At 41.0% G+C, this 24,401-nt stretch overlaps 1 protein-coding gene across 1 annotated transcript in view; it reads right to left on the minus strand.

Moving 5' to 3' along the window:
* Positions 1-24,401, minus strand: part of LOC306774021 (nck-associated protein 5-like) — a gene marked incomplete at its 5' end in the record, with an annotated part of 155,014 nt that overhangs the window by 84,533 nt on the left and 46,080 nt on the right. Inside the window, one exon of the mRNA XM_079263990.1 lies at positions 16,241-16,314. Coding sequence (XP_079120116.1) covers positions 16,241-16,314 — 74 coding nt within the window. The remainder of the gene's footprint in view (positions 1-16,240; positions 16,315-24,401) is intronic.

Raw genomic sequence — 24,401 nt, forward strand, 5'->3', positions numbered from 1 at the left:
AACAATATATCCAATATTATACATACCTATGATTGAGAAATGTTGAGGTGACATATCACCCTGGTTTTTACATATCACAAGATGTAAAAACCAGAACCCCAGTAACCAGATTTGTTGTACTTCACAGGGTTTGCTTGGCGTTTTTAGTTATAAAGCATCCACTACATGGCAGTTACTATATTTTGCTCTCATGATGGGAAGCACCAGTTCCCAGGGTTAAAAAAAAAACTTCAAATATGGTTAAAAACAAAAAGACAGAATGGGATTTTTCTCTGGTGTGTTGACAACACCACCCATGATACCTCCCATACTCTCCCATGCCCTCATTTCTAAAAACTCCCTTGCAGTTCTGTTTTTAGAGATAACAAATCCAGCCAAAAATATCAAGCCAGTGTCCTGAATCTTATACTTGGCATCATATGCTGAGCTAGTTGTATGCCCCCCATCTACTGTCAGTCCAGGGTAAATACAGCTGACTATGAGGGGAGACCTCTGAACTTGGTGACATTGACATATGGACAGCAACACTGAAGCCCTTCACCACACATTAATAAGAAGCTGAACCGCAACAGAGAGGCCACATCCCAGTAATCCATATTCCTCACCATTTAACAGTATCCGCACCCAGTCCAACACCAGTCATTTCAGTTTGGGATTAGTGGGATGGATTGGAAATCTTAATCTGCCTTGGAGAGAGAGGGAACGACAAAGAATAGGAGCAGATGGAAGAGAAATATGCATTCTTACAGATAAAAATCATCTACAGTGATTACTTGGTTTGCTTAAAACATTTATTTCCTTCTGTTATTAACCAGAAACAACAGTAGTTTTGCCCAGTCACAAGCTGTTGCCACTAGCAACAGGACAACGCGATTCCCCCTTTTTAAATGGCTAATCGACATCATGCTCTGCACGTGTGCAAAACGCAGCTTTGAGAAACATTTCCCTTTCCTGCAGAATGAAAATATTAAACATGCACAGCAACAACAACAGCAATAAAAGTGTGTAGAGTGATGACAATCAGCTTCTTACCCTGATGGAGATGCAGCATCCTGGTGCATTCAGAGGACATGCATGGTAATCCACCAGCACGCTTTCCTCCTGCTCTGCAGCTGCTACCCCACGATCCCGCAGATGATAAACTTTACATCCACAATGCAGCACCGCTGCCAGCCTCTACGCTGCCTCTCCTCTCCTTCCCTCTCCTCTCAAACGTTGCTTCTGTCCTCTGCCCTGACTGTCTCTCTCGATCTGGCAACATACATAGACTCTGCTTTCCTCTCCACTCGAGCTGCAAACGCACTGCCTCTGCTCTCTCTCACTAACACACACGCTCTGAGGCTTCTCTTTGCAGTGTTTGTGTGCCGTCCCCCCCCCACCACCACCACCACCCGCCCATCCAGCCTCCCAGCTTTATCTTTCCTCTGATTTCTCTCTCTCCTCAGTCTGCCTCAGTTTCTATCTCGTTCCGCCTGCCTCTGAGCGTCCCTGACTGCGTCCCTCCCTCCCAGGGCTTACAGGACGTTTAACATGTGCTCTGGGAGACGGCTGCTGCTCCTCTGAAGGTGGCTTTTTCCTCAGGGGAGGAGAAGATAGGTTGGGGTGGGGGTTTTCACAGAGAAGGTGGAGTTTTTATTTTTGTGTAAGGGGGGAGTGACAGCAATGTTAAAGGGGGGGAGAGGGGGTTCACTCCAACGAGGGGACGTGAGGATGCAAGAAGCAGAAGGTTTGTGATGTTCCACTAAATGGGCTTTTTCAGAAAAGAAGGAAAAACAAAAAAGATCACAATAAAATAAAGAGGAAAAAAGAAAATGGGGACATTTGAAGAGATGAGAAGAACAAGATAGAGACAATTTTTAAAAGTTGCTTGAGCTTAATCATTCAGCTTTACACACAAAAAATGATCATATTTGATAGAAATTTCCTAATTAACAGAAACAATATGCTTAATGGAACTTTTTTCTCTTTTTGGGGGGCATTGGGAGGGGCTTGTATACTTTCTATCGAACACCAGTTTAGTTTTAATTCAAATTTCATTTTACATCAAGGACCATGGTAAAAACAAATGGCTCAACTTTGGCTCATTTAAAAACCATGGCTACACAAAGTACTAAAAGTAGCTCTCCCTGAAATCAAACAAATGCAAATGGAAGAATTTGAACTCGACTAACACAAACAGCTGTTTGTCAAGAATTCTGATCACCTACTTACCTCGGACGTGAAAAAGAAATGCGTATTTGACTCAGTCTGTCTCCCAAGTAGCTACAGACACCACTGGAAAGGCAACATTCTTGACATTTGAATGGTGTAGCAATGTCATTACAGTCTACAAACATAACAATTGATTCAGTAGACAAAGAACAGTCCAAATGAACCCATTTAGGTAAAAACTGAAGGATGTTAAGGGGTAAGCAGATTCATGCTACTTGTGTAAACTTCTGTTTAAACACTGTCAGTAAAAAAAATCTCAAAGGCTGACATTGAAAGTACTTTAATTTTGCATTTAACGGCACCATTGACAGAATAATGCTTATGTACTATTTTTGTCACAGGAGGATTCCAGTAGGTGTATTAGAGATCTTAGACGCGAAAGACTTGCCACATTTGAAAGAAATTAACAAAATGATAAACATGGTGACGAAAGAGAAGGTTTGCATGTGATTTGTTTGCGGTTACAGTGGAAAAAAGAAACAAAAAAAAAAACAAACAGTGACAGTATTGTAGATGTAATGCCCCTTTTGTCATTTTCACCGCTCTTGACCATCAGACGTTACATCTGGTAAAATTGGTCCCTACACTACCCCTAGTGGTTACTTTTAGATTAGACCATATTTTTGCCAGTTAAATGGCTGTTAAATTAAGCATTTAGATTTTCAGGGACTGCTTAAATTTTTTTGCCAAACTTTCGAAACTACATTAAGCTAACAATTCGTCATTGGAAATTAAGCAGTTTGCTGCCACTTAATGTCTATGGTTGGTATATCAGTCAACTTGAAGATACATAACTCCCCTCTGGTTTGAAAAAAAAATTGGTCAAGTTTAGGAATTTGTGGGTTTTGCATTTGATTTTTAAAATATATAAGTAAACACTGTTAAAAACAATGAGTCTGCGTCAATGAAAAAGCCCCACTAACCTATTTCTACAAAGCTTCTTTGCTTTCCCATTGGCTACGGTCACATGATGTTTTGTAATTCGGAATCAATAATTCTGAATTAAGTATTCTCCTACGAGACATGAAAATAATATTTCCGTTTGAATGTTTACATGAAACACATCCTTACTTAATTCCTCTTTAGAGCGGTGGGTTAGGAAGGGTTCTGATTGGACAGAGGGTGCACGTGACACATAACATATACCAGAAATAAACAAAGTTGGCTCCCTGCTTCTCGTCTTTTCAGTCGTAACTTGTAAAAACTACATAATAAGTACCAGTTTCGCTGCTATTTTTATTATAAATTTGAAGTACCATCTCAACATGAGCATACTATGTCACTTTTTCAGCAACTGAGAAGAAGAAGAAAGATAAACCACCGAACACGGGAGGCAAAATAACGCGCGTCATTGGGACAGGACAAGGTAACCAACATGCGCAGAATGACTGGCATTACCTTAGCGCGGAATTAAAGTTTACATGACAGAGGAATTAAATAGTTCGGAATTAACATGCAAATAAACTAGCCACTTACATCGGAATTAAATTTAATTCGGATCAGAAATTAGAATTAGGACTTAAGTGTTTACATGGTCGTTTTTCATCAGTTTAAAGCAGAATTAACTTTTATTCGGAATTAAACAGGAATTAAAACTCACATGTAAACACACGGATAGTGTTTTTGACTGATGGTTTAGATTTTCTTTAAACCTGACAAATATAGTGGCTGCATAATGAGATGAGTACTTTAAAATGTGTGCCTTGTTTGATAAATATGCAAAGAGGGCATGTACCAATCTGAAACTAGGTGTGATCTCTTATTACAAGAAAAAGAACCAATTTCAAACTAATTCTGAAACCAGACATGGAGCTATGTCACTTAAAAAGTATATAAGGAGTATATAAGAGAATAAAAGAGAATTTTAGACAAGATGTTAGTTGGTTTATATTCCTGAACATTGTAAGCCTTGTCACATGTGGTTTTTCTGACTCATACGTCAGACAAGTTTGGGGTCGAGGGTGTTAAATGAACTGACATGTATCTCGTTCTAAGCATACCGAAACAACACAACCCAAACAGGAGGCACTGACAAGGAACAGATAAGGACAACCGAGGAAGAGATTGAGAGCAAGAGAGTGAAGTCCAGAGAAGAAAACCAGAATGGAAAAGAAAAAGAAGTGTTGGGGTCTGCCTGGGCTGAGTAGCTCCAGCCCATCTGCCACAATCACAATCAGTCTCAGCTGAATGGCTGTGACAAACTGCAGCCATGAGCCTGCAGCCTCAACCAGGCAGGACGCGTACAAGGGCCAAAGGATGTGGAGAGGTAGGGGGGGAGGCAGAGAAGGAAGGGAATAAAGTGGGGGTGGGGGGCATCCTCTATTGTTTGCTCCCCAATAGGACCAGAGAGAGAGGGGGCGGGCACCGGACGGGTGAAAGGGGGAATTAAAAGGGTCTCAGTGACAGGAGCGCTTGGCTAAAGAGGGTAAAGAAAGGACGGGACTGACTTAGAGCTGGGGCCATCGCTGCCACTTCGCCCCACATTCACCGACACTGATGTCCTAAATGAATAATGACACCAACCATGTGAGAAAACTAGTTTGCGTGGGGACACTGGGAGAGCACAGAAGGGGTAGAGGGGGGATGAAGCGGTAGAGGGTAGAAGTAAACTCGCAGGGATGAGCCGAGATTATATCTTCCCCTGTCAAGAAAAACGGGCACATCCTTTCACTTCCTGTTATCACATGTCTTTCAAAAGCCGGCAGCCACATTCCCATTTGTCATCATTTAACTCAGGAAGATTTATGATGCCTGATTATTGCAAATATAAGCACACTGTCATGCAGAAGGGTAATCGCATTTCTCATAAGCACAGCTGTTTGGTCGCGAAAATCTGAATATGGGACGCACGTGATTTAATTTTAAGAGCAGGTGGCCGCCAATTAGACACCATTGTCCTGCTTGGGTAAGAGAGACAAATGGAGGACTGAGTCAACACTAACACATACAAATGCATCGTAATCAAGAAATATTGAAACCAGTGCTTCATTCTAATTTGATCAAGTGGTGTTTTGCTGAGTGATGGGTCTTACCTGCAACTGGAGCCAAATTTAGCAGCACTAGCTAGCATTAAAGAAACAAAATGTTTGTTTAGCTACATTTTCTGCTAATTTAAATCCATAACAAGTGTCTTTAGTAGCATGAGGACGGGTTTACAACTGTAATTGTGTATGTAATGAATGGGTTTGTGGACGCATGTGATGCTAAAAAGTTAGCGCATTAGCTGTATTAGCATCGACACGCAGGTTTTGGGTATGTTTAGCCAACATTCGGGTGCTCAGACAATGTGCACACGTGATTATCCATGTGTGTTCTCCAGCATCTATTATGCGTGTTTCCGTATTTGTAAAATACATGGCTGTGTGCACATGAAAGTGTGTGTGTGTGTGTGTGTGTGTGTGTGTGTGTGTGTGTGTGTGTGTGTGTGTGTATGTCATCGTGTGTGCCGAGTGATCTGCTGAGCTCATTAAGGCGCTGCTTATTGCTCTGCCAGGGGTGTCAGTGACAGATTCCACTGTTTGGAAACACACAGCCGCCCACACAGCCAGCCTGGCTCCACCACTGTCACACACACACATATGCTAGCATTCCACAGAGAGGAGGTAGGGGGGCTGCAGGGAAGGAGACAGGATGGTGCTGGGACAGCGGCTGGAGGGCCAGCGGGTCGATATGGATTTGTAATGGGGTGCAGGGTGGTCCGAGGTAAAGGGATGTCGGTTGTGGCTGTGTGGAGTGCATGTTCGTGCACGCACAGAAAGAAACGTGTGAGTGTCAGCACCTTTGAACCACAGTGGAGACCAACCTGGGTTACGAAGATGCTAGTGGTTGTGGCTGAATGTGTTCAGTGGTAGAGGAAACATTTAAATACTACACTGAAGTAAAAAATAGAGAACAACAATGTAGAATTCTTAGATTCGGAGAACAAACCATGTCAATGTAAACTTTTACCAGAAAACATATTGAATTCAATTAAACTTTATTTGTATATCGCCACTTCACAGCAATGTTGTACACGAATCAACATACACATAATTACAATCCAATTCATACATATCCTATAATAGAAACCAACTGATTGCATCGAGTCATAACTTTGATCCAATCCCCCATCCTGAGCATGCACACAGCGACAGTGGGAAGGAAAAAACTCCCCTTTAACAGGAAGAAAACCTCCAGCAGAACCCGGCTCGGGGAGGGCAGCCATCTTTCTCGACTGGTTGGGGTGGAGAGGACAGGAAAGACAGATCAACATGTACAACTGCACTTATTGAGGAAGACCTGAATAAAGCAGACAATAAAATGTAAATCTACAAAACTGTTGGCTGCAAAAAAGTGTTAGCTTTTTAGAGAAATGTGCTTTTTATTAATTAGTAATCTAGCCACGTCTTTAAAGAAGTGCACAGCTTGAGATAAAAGTTGTGAAACTTTAAAACCGTTTTCATTGCAGATGCAGAAGTATTACTAACTGGCCTGCAGTTGAGATATGTTGCCACTGACATAACCAGGCAACATAACAACACAGGTGGTGAAGAAAGATCATTTTTACTCATTTAAATGAAGTGAAGAAGCTGCTTTGGTGTAATTGAAGGTCACAATGGAGGCTCATCTAGTAAAAGGCTGTACTTCCTATTCAACTCGGAATGAACTTTTTTTTTTTTTTTTGTGGTTCAAAGAGTTTTTAAAAGTAGAATAGAAAGCAAAGTCTTCAGTTATCAGGCTCTCTACCTCGCTTCCTTAAAACATCAGGTTTAAAAACTCTCCTTGCAGATAAAGGTAAACACTATTTCTTTAGCCAGACAGCTTTTTACAAATGGGCTACACTGATGTTTCACAGCTGGAACAAACTGGATCATTATTTTACTGCATTCAGATTAATCCAACTTAGTTATATTCTACGAAAATTTTGCTTTTTGAATTTTTTTTTTCCTTTTTTTTTAATTTATAAAAAAAAAAAGAAAAAAAAAGAAACTGAGCAACATAGATTTTCTCACTTCTGCAGCAACATTTCCATCCACAAGTGCTCATATTGTTCAGTCAAATGCAGGCAAGCATACGTGTTAAATACTTTAAAATGAATGTGAAACTTGCTCTGTTTACATTTTATCACAGTGATATCTTCAACCCTGAAAGAAATCTGGCTCCTTCCTTGGTGTCATATTCAATGTCAGCATGTCCTAGTTGGTCCAGACGAAGCTAAATTGAACCGCTTTATGCAGCTGAGCTGTTTAATATTTTGCAATTTGTCATATATAATAAGCTGCCTGCATGTAAAATCTTCAACAGCGGCCTGAAGATCTCACAAATTTGTATAAATGTATAAACGTCCTAGGAGTGCTGAGCTCCAGCCGTTAGCCATACTTTCCTTCCGTGACATTAATCTCCTGCAGCTTGATTACAGATGAGTGACCAGAGGCGGCTGAGGGAAACCAGCTCGTGTCACTTGAGCTCATTATCGCACCAGTCGATTTCTCTGTCAAGGTGTGTGTTCTGAGTCAGACATCAACCACACAGGAGAGAGGGACGGTAGGGGGGGGGGCTGCCTTTTCCCAGCACCCTAAAGATGACTTAGCTTAGACATGGTGGTTTCCATCCATCCAAGAGATATTTAACTGTCAACAAGGCTGTTCTCTTGTAGGGAAAGGAGGGGTGGGGTCCTGCATCAAAACATGTAAAGGAAATGCCAAATTCTTTGTTTACCCAACACAAGTCTGCCTAAAAAACATCCAGACTGATGCAGATCACATGATGGCTGGAAGAGCCCCTCCAGAGACCATGAGAATGTGTGCTAGTGTGTGTCATTTAACTTCTTTTGTGGCAAGATGAAGTGTGTAGTACAATGAAAACGATAATGCACTTTGGTCATGTTTCATTAAGCAGGGTGATGGGGGTGGAACGATGCACAGGATGGTGGTGGTCCAGTGAGACTTTTTCTTTCCCGGCATGGATCTCCGGAAATGCTTCAAGTCATCAAGGCTGGAACGAGCAGGATTAAGAACTGATAGAGTTAATCCTTAATTAAACTGACACAAATCTGCTAAATTTAATTCCTGGAGTGATTACAGTTAACAAAACGAGGTGACTGAGGAGGAATGGTAGTGGTTTATCCGAATCCTTCATCATAATATAAAGCTGGTGCACAGTAGAAAAGAAAAAAAAAAAATCTTCCAGTAGTGTTTTTTTAATTATTTATGTAAAGAAACACTAAATGCAGTGGTTTGTACATTACTATCGAGAGCCGGAAGGGAAAAACAATAAGAAAATGCAAAAAAAGTTCCATGAATTCAAGCTAAACACAAAGAATTTCAGAAAACTAAAAAAAAAAATTACCATAAAAATCGCAACCTTTAAAAAAAGAAAACAAACAAACAACTGAATAGAGCATAAACATCTTTAACAAGATGCAGCAACAAAACAAGTAATGAAAAACAGGAAAAACAACACTTTGCAAGCAACACAGAAATACAACGGAGTGTGCAAGGTTTTAGAAAAAAAGAAACCAAGAAGATGAAAATTTGTAAAACAGAAAAACATTTCAGAAGCATAACAACATTAACCCTTTAAGGTCCAGGTCTACCATTTGGTAGAGGTAAATTTTCATTGACTTTGATGAATTTCTTTGAAAGATTGTGGAAATCAACCTGACCGAGTATCTCTACTAACTGGTTTGGGCACATAAAACCTAAAGTGTTGGTTGTAACACTACTGCTTCAAATTTCAACAAGTTCACTGTTGTTGCATTATTATTAACTTCTTTTTAATATGTCAACCATTTACGAAAAAAAAAAAAAAAAAAAAACATGTATTCTGTTTATTCTTGTCCAAAACAAACAGAAAAATATGCAAAAATTTTTCTCTGGTCTTTTCATTAGTGTGAAAGTTAAAGTGTTGACCAAAACAACAAAACAGAAAAAAATATTTTTTTTTAAAATCAGAAAGTACAATGAAACAGACTAAACTTAAGCAAATATGAAGTAACAGTAAAAAATTTAAAAAAAAAAAAAGAAAAAAAAAAGGCTTTTCTCTTAAAAAAAGAAAAAATTAAAATCAGGTCAAGAACCACCCTCAGGGCCACCATATTTTGACAGCCTCACATGACGCTCACATGTATGACAACCGTGTTATTTCTTTCACACATTATCACCCCTTCCTGTTTCCTTAAAGAGCTAAGGGGATGTTTTCCGATGAGCCCTTAGCTGAGTGGGGGGGCGAATAGCGTGGATGCAACCACTGTGACATCCACCAGCAATAACCACACAGCGTCTATCAACAGTAAAACCACACAGTCTGGGTCGCTCTATTTAATCTCAGACTGAGTTCTCTTTTACCACCAAGCCATTAGTCAAAACAACTGCATGTGCTGCTGAGGACAGAAGGACTTATAACACCCCCACTCCTTCCAAAACTGACCTTGATTATAAAATCTACTTTCACAGAGAAAAGCAGACTGTCTGAAATCAGAAGGTTAAAAAAAAGGGTTTCATTTTCTAAACCAATCCATGATTAAAGTGATTTTTGGCCCTATGCTACAAGTTCAAATGAGAAGTCACTCTGAGAAAAGCAACAGCTGTAATGAGGCATTAAGTAAGACCCCGCTGAAAAAGAAACAACTCTTAAACACAGCTAATTGCCTCCAGGAATGCAGACAATACCCTGTTCCGTCCCTAAACCAGTAATATGTGTCACAAGTCATGTAAAACAAAGCATATGCATGTTGTGAAACCACCACATCCCCCAAAATGTTTACTACAAAAGCCCATACAAGGCATTTTTCTTTTTTTTCCCCCCAAAATGAACTAAACAAAGCTGCTGAAGTTTCTACAACATGTTTGTGACTCTCTTGGGCACCAAGTTGCAACAGAAGGACTTAACAGAAGGTCCATCTGTTCAATTACAGGATAACACAAATATCTAATCAGCCAATCACATGGCAGTACCTCATTGCATTTGAACATGTTAGACATGGCCAGGTCAACTTCCTGAAGAACAAACAGAGCATCATAATCAGGAAGAAATGGGATTTAAGAGACTTTGAACACAACATGGTGTTTTGGTACCAGACGAGCTGCTATCAGTGTTTAAGATGTATTTGGATTTTCACACAAAACTACAACCACACAATCTCTAGGGTTGACAAAGAATGGCCTGAAAAAGAGAAAATATCCAGTGAGCAGCTTCTGTCTGGACCAAAATGCCTTGTTGATGTCAGAACTGAGAGGAGAATGGGCAGGCTGGTAGGAGATGAGAGAAAATAATCGCCATTTACAATCAAGGTATTCAACCACACAACCTTGAGAGAAAATTGGCTTCAACAGCAGCAGACCACACCGAGTGCCACTTGTGTCAGCTAAGTACAGAAAACCGAGGCTACAATTCACACAGACTCACCAAACCTGGACAAAGGAAGATGGAAAAACGTTGTCTAGTCTGATGAGTCTCTATGCAGCTGCCACATGCAGTTAACTAGGGTCAAAATTTAGTGGAAACAACATTGTCCCTTGTTTTAAAAGTTCAGGTTGTTGGTGGCGTAATGGATATATTCTTGGCATAAATTGAGCCTCTTAGTACCAGCAGCGGGTGGTTTAAACACAACCTCTGAGTATTGCTAGTGACTATGTCCATCCCTTTACGACCTCAGCATACCATCTTCTGATGGCTACAGCCACTTTGTCACAAAACTAAAAACCATCGCCAACTGGTTTATTTGAACGTGAAGATGAGTTCACTGTGCTCCACAGTCACCAGATCGCAGCACATTTAGGATGTGTTGGAAAAGGAGATTCTCATCGTGGCTGTGAAGCTGACAAATCTGCAGCAACTATGTGATGCTATCATGTCAATATGGTGCAAAATCTTGAAGGGGTGACCCCAACAGCATGTTGACTCTGACACCAAGAATTAAGGCAGTTTTGAAGGCAAACGGGGATCCAAACTGGTAATAGGGCAGCAGTAGCTCAGGAGGAAGAGCGGTCGGCATGTAGCTGAGGAGTTGGGAGTTCGATTCCAGGCTTCCCCTGACTATGTGCTGAAGTGTCTTGAACCCTAAGTTGCCCCTGATGTGCCTATCGTGGTATTAGCGTGTATGTAAGTCGCTTTGGATAAAAGCGTCCGCTAAATGACTGTAGAATAGAATAGAATAGAATAATAGCAAAGCGTACGTAATAAAAAGGATGGTGAATGCATTGCAGTCAAAGTTGCAAAAAGAAGGGGGATGGAGATACTTAGAGAACTATTGTATGATAAGCATTATTACTGATTTTTCGACAGACTGAGTTTGTTTGCTTTAAAGTGAAGGTTGTGGGCCCTTTTTATGGTCATGTGGGAAGGGCATATTTCATATATTACTAAAAGGTAAGTACAACTTTATCTACACTAACTAAAGAAATAGAAACATCAGGGTTTTTAGTGAATGATGTGTGTAGGGGGAGGGAGCAGTCTGCTTTAGCTATGAAAATGACCTTGAGGGAGCATCAGTAAAAGGCTTCATTAAACCATTCGATTAACCTCTTCCTCTCATAAGCTCCATAAAACCGACGCATGCACTTCCACCGCACCCTGAATCTGCACATGAATCAGAGCTGCAGCGTTTGGCATTTACAAGGCTGCGGGGGGGCTTGAGGAACGAGAGATAGTTTGTATATCCTCGCTTCTATCAACCAGAGAGTGCTTACTGTAGTGTCACAGGGCACCCACATTGTCACCTCCTTCACTAATTGCTTCAGGGAGTTCATTGCCAGCTTTGCACTAAACTCCTCACTGTCAAGTGTGGTAAAGATCAACAAGATGCACCGCCATGTCAAGTCCTGCAAACATTCCAACACACAGATGTTGGGAATTAGAGGTAGCAGCAATGAGAGAGGAGCATTTCGGAGATGATTACCTCATGTTTTAGCCTCATAGTTTGTATCCACAAGCTTTAATCAAGCTTTTTATTTGGGAAAAAGAACTAAAGGTTGGGGAAAAGAAATTCCAGCAGTGTTTCAAGGTTCCAATGTCTTTATTTACCCACTAACTGCTCCTTTAAGATATTTTGGAGTCTGGACTCTGGGTCCGTAAAGTGACCTCTAATAGATGGATTAGACTCAGTCATTCACTTCAGAGGGCGCACAAATACACTTTAAGAGTGTATTAGATCTCTTTTGGGCTTAGCGTGATCAAATTATTGCATTAGACTGGTCAACTTATCCAATTAAAGTTGTAAAATGCATGGCTCTTGCCCAAGCGAGACGGCAGATCCTCATGGGCGTTTAAGGGTTTGCGGGAGGTTGAACCCTATCCACCTCTTCATCGACGGAACAGGCTTGGCTGCATACTTCAGCTGAGGATTACAGTCTTTCATCTGGCTCAGACCGCCGGCAGCACACAGGCGTCTTTGAGGCTAGATATGCCTTGTAGTAACATCAGCAAGGTCCAGATTGGTAAAGCTGTTTCCCAGCTTTGCACTCCTGTGGTCTTTTATTCTCTTGTGGGCATACACTAACTCATTCATTTTTAACTTTTTAACTGCTGCTGTTTTTGTTGATTAAAATGATGAGGGGGTTCGAAAAAGTCTGAACATCTGAAAACATTTTTAAAGAGTTGGAGCCCAATGCTACGCAAGTAATGAGAATGGCCAAAAAACAAAAAAAAAAAATGAAGCCACCATTTCAAAGTCCAACACATCCCGTCTTGCAATTGTGGCTTTTAAAATGGCAATCTCCATCCTTGATCAGATGTGGAAAACAAACGGGCCACAATGTTGAGCCGTTAAACGGCAAGACGTGTCCATTTCTCAATTCTACCCACAGGCAAATTCACTTACTCAAAGCCAGTCCTGTTACGTCTAATCCCGCAGCTGATCTGACCTCCTCTTTCTATCTCTGCTGTCTTTGAAGCCACCACGAACATGCCAAATTATTGATCAGCAGATGTCATCACTTATGTCTCCTCTGCTTGAGCTGCAGCTGCAGTCTCCTGCTTTTACACAACCTGTCCTAAGCCCTGTGCACCTCCAGCTGAGTCCACCCCTTACACCCTCTGCCTTCCACTCTTTTGCCCCTCCCTGTCCTCAAAGGTGTGGAAAGGGTCACAGATGAGCACCATCTGCAGCAGCAAGGAGAATATGGAAGGTGAAGCCTGCTTTGGGTTGTGTGACCAAATAGCGGCCAGCTATGGTGTATGAGAAAAAAAAAAAACAAGGTCAAACAAAGATCTATGGAAAAAAGAAAACAGAACCAACAAAGACCAGCTCAGCACAGTGGGGCATCAAAAGCAGGAAAGAAGAGATAGAGAGAAAATATCTAATCTGCATTGTTTTAATCCACTGGGAAGATTACGTGGTCACGGTGCCTTGACGCAGCAGCTTGCCAGAAAGAGGTCATGCTAGCTCATCCCCGCCCGTCATGCCTTTTAGCGCTACGGAGCATCCATATGTTCCTCCCACGCATATCTGTCACTCAGCACAAGTCACTCATAAACTTTATTTTCCTGAACACATCTAATATACTCAACACGACTGCACGTCAGCAACATTTCAAGGCCAATGAGATCCACTGAAAAGACATTTAATCATATTTAATGAGACCGCACTACAAACAAATGATGAATAACTGGAAACTGTGGGTCAGCGTCCGACTGTACGTTGCATCTGGTGCGGCCAAATTTGGATTTGCTCCATATGATGTTGACACTGTGCTGTGGAGCTTTTGTTTCCGTCTGTCAAGGACGTGGTCACATTGAATAGAGCAAGCAGGAAAGCCCGGCCAGCGTCCCACTGGGGTTTTGTGCTTCATCGAGCAATGACGCCACGACCGAGTTATAGAGACGGTATACGTGTGGGGGTGAGCCTGCAGCAGATGTTTTTGATGCATCAAAAAACAAGCTTGGAACTGTCTTTGATTTGATTCATATAATCAAACGATGAATTTTCATTTGTAGGCACCGACCACCTGTAGACTCGAAAGTTGGCTCTGAAAGTAGCCTACTTAACAATGTATTGGAACATCTTATTTTCTGCAACTACAACAAGCCATAATTGTCCAATATGTGTTCTGCACCAGTGTGAAACTGCTCAATAATATGGCACAATGAGAGACATGAATGCAGTAGGTCAGTGGGTCGTGAAGAAAGGATGCAGGGAACTAGAGGAATGTAAGGGCTTCCCTTTCAGTTCTTGATGGATTGATGGGCCTCGTATTCTTAGGGGTGGAGGGAGACATCTACAGAGTCGTGAGATGCTGCCTAATAAGGGGAAGGAGGCGTTCTTTTTATAACTCGAGGTCTGTGTTTTAGCTGAACAAAAGCCTTTGTGAAGTCAATCATCCTTGTCGCCACTGTGAATCAAACAACGGCAGAGATGAAATGGAAACAAATCCTGCTTGGTGGTGTTTTTTTTTCCTTTTTTTTTCATCCTAACTCTACATCAAAGACATGAAATGTTCAGAGCCATATGAATTGGTTTGTTTAAACAATCAGATGATTACATCTCAGATGTGCAAACCTCCTTGCAGGGGTATCTGTCACTGCCTTGCGCTAAACAAAAGGATCTTTGTAAATGGCACTTCCTTTCAGACAAACCAGCTCAGTCTCACTTCCAGTGCATCACATACCAGTGCGTTGTTGACTTATTCCACCACCGGCCCTCTTACCTCCTAATGAGAGCTTTACATACTTGCCCAAAAACCAGGGTTTGTTCCAAATTTTAAATATTGTTTGCATCTTGTTAACAAAACTGCAATGTGAAAGATTCCAAAAAAATAGAGATCGAAAGCATTTTAGATAGACCAATTACCAACCAGTACTTTTACTGACAGACTTTGTATTCACAAATCTAGCATTCACCAGGTAGGCTAAGTTTTTAAGATGTTTTCTTCTTTCTACAGTTGTCCTTTGTGAGTATGACAGTTTTGCCTTAAGCAGATGAGAAAAGTAGCCAACTTCGATAGGAAAAGACTTATGTTTTATGGTTGAATAACCATTTATTTTATAACTCTACAGGCAATAACACAAAACCATAGTATAGCCAAATAACCAGGTAGCAACCACAAATCAGGAGAGTACAAAAACCCAAGTTCTGCTACATTACCTTATAGAAGAGAACCGATACCAGCAGGAACAGCAAATACCGCCAAAACATTACCTTGTACGTGCACCATCTTACAGCTTACTTCACATATAAATCAAACACAAAAAACATCATGTTTGTGAGTAGAAATTGCTGGTGATATCTTAGATCATCTATTTACCAGACACATAATGTGTAGCTGTGGGTTAAACAACCACCCTTATCACTTGGAATTGGTACAAGTTCATGGCTCAAAGCATTTGGCCCTGTGGTGCAACCACAGGTCAGTTCATACTGAGACATTCTGGTCACTCTAAGTGGCTATTAGGTCACTATGGCTGTCACAGAAGGTGTCTTATAAAGAGGGGTGGGGATGACTTAAGGGTCATTCCTTTACACATCACTTCCCTTATTAAGGGGCTGCTCTGGGCTAGTAAAAAGGATGGTCAGTGGTCATTCATTCACCCCTGCCACCCACTCGGAGACCTCTATCCCCCTCTGTCCAACCCCCAAACCCTCTCTGCTTACTCAGGGGGAAAATTACTTTGAGCTGGGGGAATACAGCTCCATTGAGATGGAGAGAGGTTTGTACAAAAGAGGTTGAAGTTTAAAAAATTGTCTTTTTCTTCTATTGGAGCAGTGCGTCATAAGAAAGCTTAGGATGATAGGAGCATGGAGGGGACAAGGTCATTAGATTGGCATCTCCATAAGCTCTTCACTCCCATTGTCTGGACAAATCTGCTCTAAAGGACCTCCATGAGGAATGTCCCCAGTCAACCCCACACTGGGCGCAGAGTCTCTCTTTTGTCTGCCACTTTCAGTGTGTTTCCAACACAAAAAGCATTATTCAGGAACAGTGTACAAAGCTTGTCTCTTTCTCAGAGCCAAATAACATTGTTGTGCTGCCTTTGCCTGGGAATGGATTACAGGCAGCTGCTGATATCCTCAGGCAATAAAACATCTGTCCAGAAATCTTGTGAAACCCCTTACCTTCTGACATTTTGCCGCTCCTCCTCGAGCTGCTTGAGAAGCTCGTTGATACATTTGTTGGCATCCATGTACTCCTGCAAGAAGGGCAGAAAAGGTTTACTTAGACCTAAATCAGCCAAATGATAGTCAGTACCAAATATGTGCAGAAGATGCTGCAAAATATCAGACTATGCATTCACAATTTGCTGTCAAATACTTTTTAAAAGGTGAGATTGATCAGTTTGGTCTCATTCTCTGTGTGTGTAACTCCAGAAGCACCTCTGGGTAACTTCTAACGGCTGGCCCCAAAGCGAGCCCAGCTGTGTAATGTCAGCTGGGAATAGCCCACACTCACTAAAAGTGTGCTACTGAGTTACAGAAATGAGCTAAAGCTTAGAGTACAATGGACAGAACAGATGTTAGGATTTCTTGGCTTTGCTCTAATGATTTGCCTCATCGTGGTCTGACTACATATAGCAGACAGGGGGGTTGTTAATGTAAGAAATAGGCCAATGTACTTCAAACATCTGCGTTTTCTCACACCGGGCCAGTTGTGACTTGATGCTGTCAGATCAGTGCGGTGCAGGTTTAAGACTAATTAATTAGATGTTTGCTTGACAGCTCATGACAGATCTCCTGGGTAAATGGTTATCTCAGAGGGACAGATGCTCGCCATTGATTTCCGGTCATGTGCTTATGAAGCAAGATTGAATAATGGGGATTCCCTTCAGCCAGGACTGTCAGTCTAGGAGAATGAAAAATAGCAGTGACTGTGGCCCATTCACTTCTGTGTCATAAAGTACACATTCATTTTACATTTACTGCGACTGAAGCTCCCTCGCCTGCTCTACTTTTCTTGTCAGCTCTCTAATTAGTCAAAAAATAAACCCCCTCTGAGAAAACCTCAGTCTGTTTCATTCCTTTCCAAAGGAATCAACAGGAAGAGGGAAAACAAACACTGTAGCTGTAGATTTTAAGTCCCGTTGAGGTACAGTGTAGTAAATAAGTTTTAGTCCTTGTGGAAATGGAATGATTGTGGTGACACACTATATCATAACACACATTTCTGAAGAACAACTTTCTGAAACCTTATCTTACACTGTGTAATGTAGCTGAAAACAGCAGCCTCTGTAATGGTCTCGCTCTCCAATCGATTTACAACCCCACACTGAGTACACCGACTTGAAAAATGGAGCCAATCCTCCCAGTTCACATCATGGATTTTTCTTAAAAGACGCGCATGAAAAAGTCCATTGGGTTTATTTAACTGTGGAAAATTCTCCAGGTTTGCTCCAAATACCTTTTTAAGATACATACTTTATTTTCTCTTTAGCCGTCTTTACCACATTTGTCCAGTTTTGTTTCTTTCTACGCACCCTCTCCTATCAATTTTTACCTGAACTGGTTTGAAATTTACAGCAAGCCAAATATGCTTTGAACTCTAAGCACCTGACTGTCTAATATAAACCTTATTTGCTCCTGCATAAAAAGCTAACACCGATGTAATCAACTATAGCACAAGAGTATGTCTTGTTGACGTGGTTGTTTGCAGAATTACACAAAACCATGATTCTCAACCGGAAAAGGGTGGCGTGCTCCCTCTGGGTCTGGAGAGAATCATAGCCTTAAGTGGAAGAGTTTAAGTGTCCTGGGATCTTAATCACAAAAGATTGACAAAAGGATTACAGTTTCACCAGAAGCAATGATGCTGCTGCAACAGTCGCTTGTAGTGAAGAGAGAAGCTGAAAGACGAAGCCTTCGGTCTACCTACGTTCCAACCCTCCCCATATGGTCCTGAGATGCGGATAACAAAGGAAAGATTGATATTGCAGTTACAAGCTGGTGAAAAGAGCTTCATCAAGGTGGTCAGGCTCAGCCTGAACAATCAGTTTCTACATATCTGTATCAAAGAAGTTAGCTGAGGTGGATCAGGCATCCGGTTAAGGTGCCTCCTGGTGCCTTTGGAGGTTTTCTGGGTACATCCCACTGTCTGGAGACCATGGTGCAGATAGAAGACCCAGTGAAGGGAGGATGTATACCCCTTCAAGACTTAGAATGTCTTAGGATCCTCCAGGAGGAACTGGAGAGATGGGTGTCTGGGACCACTACTTGAACCTGTTGCCAGTGTGACACAACCTTAAAGAGGCGGAAGAATAATGGATGGATGGATGGATGGATAGATGGAGTTATGAAATTTCTGACTAACCATTTAAAAAAAATCATTTTAATGATGCTGTTTGGAGATTACCAAATTGTTTGATTATTTTTTTCCTCAGCATCTCAAGAAGTCTAATTTAGTTAGACCTGTTTTCCCAAACTCATCAGATGATCAAGGTGAGTTTTTTTTATTCTTGTGTACCAATATTTCCTTTTTTGTATCGATTATGAATAAACAAAATCTGTAAAATCTTCCCCAAATCAAACCAAACCCTGAAAGTCAATTCAGTTGTTCTATTATTCTGCTTTTGCTGTACAAATCTTCCTTTTAGGTGAAGTTTCAGCTTTCAGTTTTTTTTCTAATTTTATTATTTGCATGAATTATATTTACATTAACCTCCTGGTTTTTGATGATGGAACATATTTCAAACCATTATCTCATCATAATAAAAACAAAAATAGCAGGGTTAGGAGCTTGAGGACTTTGCAAGATTCCTTTTTTTTTTTCTTTTTTTTTTTTTAAATACTTGCCATGACTCACTTAATTTGCCTGGAGCAATATTTGGACTAATCCTGACCTCTCTATGAACTGCCTCTGAGGCCTGACTAGACTAAAAGTACGTCTGTCATCGCTGCATGGGCTTTTTTTAACCTGTGGCCTTGACAGCAAAGTCTCAACAGGCCAGATGTACAGGCACACAAGCTGCTGCTCTAAATACAGTAAGTGCAGTTGTTTTGTCTCCTCCTGTTGTGCCGTTTTCCCACTGCTGCTCTTGAAGCACTTACAGCACATCTGAGACTGCCGCTCAAACTGCAGTTATCACCAGCAGTTCGAGCCGATGCCAAGAGAACAAGGCAAAGGCCCAGGCTTCCCACGGAGTCAAGCACACTTTTAGTGACCATTAGGTGAATTAGGCTGTTACAGAGGTTTCCCAGCACAGTATGGTGTGGATTTTTCTTAAATTTCTGTCCATAGATTTTAAAAAATGACCAGAAAATAACATTAACTAATATTCTGCCCATCATTTCTTATCGCTAATTTGATTAATTTAAACTAACTCGGCATGACAAATCCTCCATGTTAGGAGTCAACAATGATGCCCCAAACCCATCTGTTTTGCTTGGAGTGCCAAAATGCCAATCGGATGAAAGCTGGAGGGCCATTAGCAAAGTTTCCGAAGTTATAGTCACTTCTGGCTTCCACGTGTAAAGCCGAAGCCAAATGGTTGAAACCATGGCGATCTCATAATTCGTCCTCTGAGGTTGAACTGAAGGAAAGTAGTCACTCCTGGCTCTAACATCAATAGCCAAAGCCAAATGGTTGCAACCGTGGTTCTCTTATAATTGGTCCTTTGAGGGGTGAGTTGAAGGAAAGAAGCTAGAAGTAAAGCAGTAAAATATAATGCATGTTCTGAAGAAACTGGAAAGTCTCTTAAAAATTAAAAAGCACAAACATCTGGGGTACCAACACCTATGTGCCAGTCTATCACCTAAAACGTGATGTTTTAATCAAGAAGCTGGGAACTCTGAAACACCACTAGCAGCACGATCCCATGCCGACTTGGGCTGCTTAGCAAAAGTCAGCCTTCATCGTGAAAGCTTAGCGCCAGGGGAAATATTTACAGACCGCAATCAAAGTGAAGAAAAGCTGTCTGAGTCTATATTGTCATCACGTAGACCTCTCCTAATGATAGGGCACTGAAATAATCCTCCGCACACGTGAAAAAAAATGCAAGGAATGCTTGTTGTCATGTGAAATGGGAAGCCATTTAGAAAAGATTTAAGGCATGACTCATGTATGTAATGCTGCGTGTTACATCTTGAGCTGGGCATTATTTCTGACGGTTTTACGGCATGAGTGAAAGCTGCACCGTTCCCATGAGGACCAGGTACTCACGTGTAGACTAAAAAGAACTGAATTCAGTGACCTGAGACTTTATCTACAGCGTATTTCTGTGGACCGGTGGTCTTACGACCCAAGTGCAGTCCAATGATTCTTTACAGTTGCGCTAAGAGCTATGAAATGAGGATGTAATAACATCCGATACTAAATTATAAAAAGGCTTTTAGAAAAATTAGAATGAACTTTACTACAGCTAGAAGATGTGTGCAGATCTGACATTCATGGCGCTATCGGAGCAGGGCTAAATTTGATTGGCTGCTCTATGTGATCTTAAATATGATGAGACAAATTCCCCAAATTTTGTGTCATCTTAATTTTATTTAGAAGGCACTAACGGTCCAAAATTAAAAAATAAAATAAAAATAAAACAGTTTTTTAGTCACATGAGAATGAAAATATCAGTTTGGAGAGAATTTTGGAAGACAAGTCGAAAGTGGGTCAGAAGTGCAAAAAACACATTTGCAAATAAAACAAAACAAAAATGAATAAAACCCAAAACTGAATTAGTCCGTTTCAGAAAACACAATAACAATCCAAATAATTTGAAAAAAATGCAATTGCAATATTAAGGAAAAATGTTTTTAAATGCATTTTGTTTCTACCATTTTTGTGGGTTCTACTTCCTTGTGCTTCTGAAGTCGTTTTGCCTTCTACTGTTTTCTGAGCTGACTGTTTGTGACGTTGCTTATCCTCTTGCTGAGCTGTTCTGCTTTTGCTGTTGGCGCTCCCTTTTTCATTTTCCTCCAAAAACTGGTTTTCTTGTGTTTTCTTAAATGCTTAATGCTGATTTTTTTTCCTCCATTTTTTTTAACTGTTCCATTTTCTGAATTGCTTTCTGTTCTGAAACCACTACATGTTAAATTCAAATTTCTTTTAGCGTTTGATGAAATCCAGCTCCACAGTTTAGACGTTTGCTGCTGTGATGAGAGCGGCGGCTAAGCTCGCGTTAACCTGACAGGTAATATGTTTGCTGATGTTCCTTCTCCATGACCGCAGCTTCTCAGTAATGTTTATCCGGTCATGTTTACTCACATGTGTGTGTTTGAAGGATGCGATCTGAGTGGCGATCCTCTCTGCCTTGTGTTATGGTTCAAGTCCCACATGGAGCCCTCTCCCAACTGATTCTGCAGGTTTATGAAATTTAAAAAACCACCATCCCCCCTATTTTGTTGAAGCAAAGAGCAGAGCGGTAGTTTTAATCTAACCACAGATTTATGGGAAAGCTAAACAAACATGCAAGGAGACCCATAAGACATCAGATGTATTATTCACCCATGCAATTCCTCGATGCTTCACTCTCTTTCACATTTTTTTTTTGAAGATTAAAGGTGAAATCACATCCATTACAAGGTTCAGATATAAGCGGCTTTGGGGTTGAATGGAAAAAAAAAAAAAAAGAAGAAACTTTTAGCTCGATAAAACTCTGACCTAGCTGCTGCAGAGGTCAGGATGCATTTCTTGAAGTCCCACCACCTTGATGTGGCTGCAGATCAGAAGCTCAGTCTGCCGTTACTGATAAGACACCTTGTAGCGGTCTGCAGCCCCTGGGAATTAGACCCTGCCAAAGACAAGGTCAGGACCTTGATCCTCCCTAACCCTGCACCCGACCTGCCTCACTATCCTCTCTCTTCTTCCCTTGAGTTTTTTCGCATGGTGATGACATGCCAGTGAGGACTCTGGGACTGTAACCGAAAACCCCAAGCTGCAGATTTGATGGAAAGCAAAGCTCGCATATGGACTTCTGTAAGTCAAAGGTTATGCCAAAAGACCTCAAAGCCTTCTTTCTGAGTGTATTTTTATAGTCCACTTGAGAATAAATTAGGACAGTGACTTCTCAAGGTGTGTGTGGCAGATCCGCCGCATCTGATATGAGTGTTAGTCTTGGTTTCCTGCCAAGGATACAGCTGCTGCCATTCGATACTCTCAAGTTTATGCTGACAATATCGGCAAAGATGAAAACACTGCAAATTTAATCAGCATCAGCGAAAACACATGTGCCAGTATAATTCATGACTGTGATCTTATTGAAAGAAAGCCATGAACTTATCTGTGTGACTAATTGTCTTTGTGTGCAGAGGTCTAGAAACCTGCCTCTGCTCATATCAGGTCCACACATATCTTTAAGCCTTGGTTAAATTCATTAGTCTTATCTGCATGTTCTACGGCTCTAAGCTGGTGATCCTTCACTCACAGGTCTTTACTCACACCCCAAATGACCTGGTCTCATAATATCAACAAAGCCATCAGGCTCTCATATCCTCAGACCCTGATAACTCCACAGATAGCCACTGTGTTTATCTGTGCAAGGGGCAGCCGCTCGGGTTAATGCATCTTATTTTTCATGTTGGGGAAAAGATACCGAGATCTGCGTCCTGTCAGCTTGATCTACAAGAGGATTTGGTGTCAGTGACGCACATGACATCTTCATCAACTTCAGTTGTTATACAACAAACAGTTGCTGCATTGTAAAGAAAAGCTTGTTTTGGTCGAAAACTGTCAATTCAGCATTAATTAGAATAAAGATTTTAAAGTAGAACTTGAATCTTTATGCCTTCTCTCGTTTTTGCTTACTGTTGAATTGTTGTCTAAGCTTGAAATCCATGGGACTTAGAGGACATCCTCATTAGACAACACGCTTCATTGTTGGGTTGCATTGTGTAATGGAAGGGTGTCTTAATGGCCTAATCCCCAACTATACACTAACTATTATATCAGGCAGGAGTTTTCGTCATGAGTGATTTAGCCTTGGTAAACTGGCACTTGAAGTAAAGGCGGGCGCTTTGTGATTCTTTGAATAACTCCTTTTAAACCTGATCCAGCAGAGTGCTGTTATGCCAGTGTTATAAAATGCCGATCTTCCATAGATGAAGCAAGTATAGCAACTGACCAACAGCCTCTAAAACAAATGGTTAAAACTTTCATTCGAAGTCATGTTGATGCTAAACCCAGATATCATTCATTGTTGTTAAGGAAGGTAAAATTAGATAACAGCATCTAGAATTGGACCTGGGGGAACATTCTATATTTCTCAAGCTGTCCAATGCTGTCTAGAAGGGGGTGATGGATGGAATCAATCACAACTCGCCCCCCCCCATCATGATTGAAATTCCTTTGAGACGCTTTTCTTTAAAATCTGTAGACAACAGCTGCTGCTTCCACTGTTGCATTTTGCTGCTTTGTTGCGCTCTACAGCTGCATATTTGCAGTTTTCATTCAAGAAAACATTCTACTGTCTATGGTTTGGTTTTGGTTTAGTTCTCGTAGGTTTTGGGTTTCAAGGGCCAGTTTATTCAAGTTGAGTCCACTTCATTGTACCAGTCTTAATTATTACAATGAAGGATGACGTTGTGTATCCAGTCAGTTCACCGCTCCTTCTTTGCAAGGAATACTCCTTGAGTTTTACTTTACTTCTGGTCGGATTCCTGTCCTTCTTTTTGTGGTTCGTTCTTCAGTCTGCCTGTCATGCCATGTGTTCTAAGCTAAGATTTTTTAGTTTATTTTACAGAACATCCTGCCTTTGCAACTTTTGTTGATGTTCATTTTGATAGTTCAGTCCTTGTCCTAACATCTGCCTGCCTATTGTACTTCCTCCTCATCGCTTCTCATCCACGCCCCAACACATCAACCATGCTGCCTTATGAACAAGTAACAAGGATCGGTAAGGAAGTTTAGGGGGATTTATCTCTTATTTTTGTCTCTGCTTTGACTTTTAGTCTTTATGTTGACATCCTTGACTTTACAAGTAATTTAAGCAGTAAAAATAGGGTGTTAAAACATTCATATTTCCAGCACTTTCCCTGTAATATGTTTTGTAATTTTTACATTGCCAGCTTGGAAACCTAGGCATGTTTAAAAGTGTCACATTTGGTAGCATACAGAACGTCAGGAGTCAGAATGGATTACACATTAAAACACTTATATATTGTAGCTCAGGTCTCTATATGTCATTGTTTTGCTTCTTAAGTAAAAGAAACCCCTAAACTATACTACACAGAGAAAATGTGTTATTGTCAAACTGGAAATAGGATAAAACTGTACCACTAATGAATGGGAGCTGAGCACTACACTGCCTGATTGTACTGAAACCCTCAAAGTCTGTTAAGCAGTGGAAGCTTATACAGT

This window comes from Telmatherina bonti, assembly GCF_933228915.1.
Source record: "Telmatherina bonti genome assembly, chromosome: 24".
In the NCBI taxonomy this organism is placed as follows: Eukaryota; Metazoa; Chordata; class Actinopteri; order Atheriniformes; family Telmatherinidae; genus Telmatherina; species Telmatherina bonti.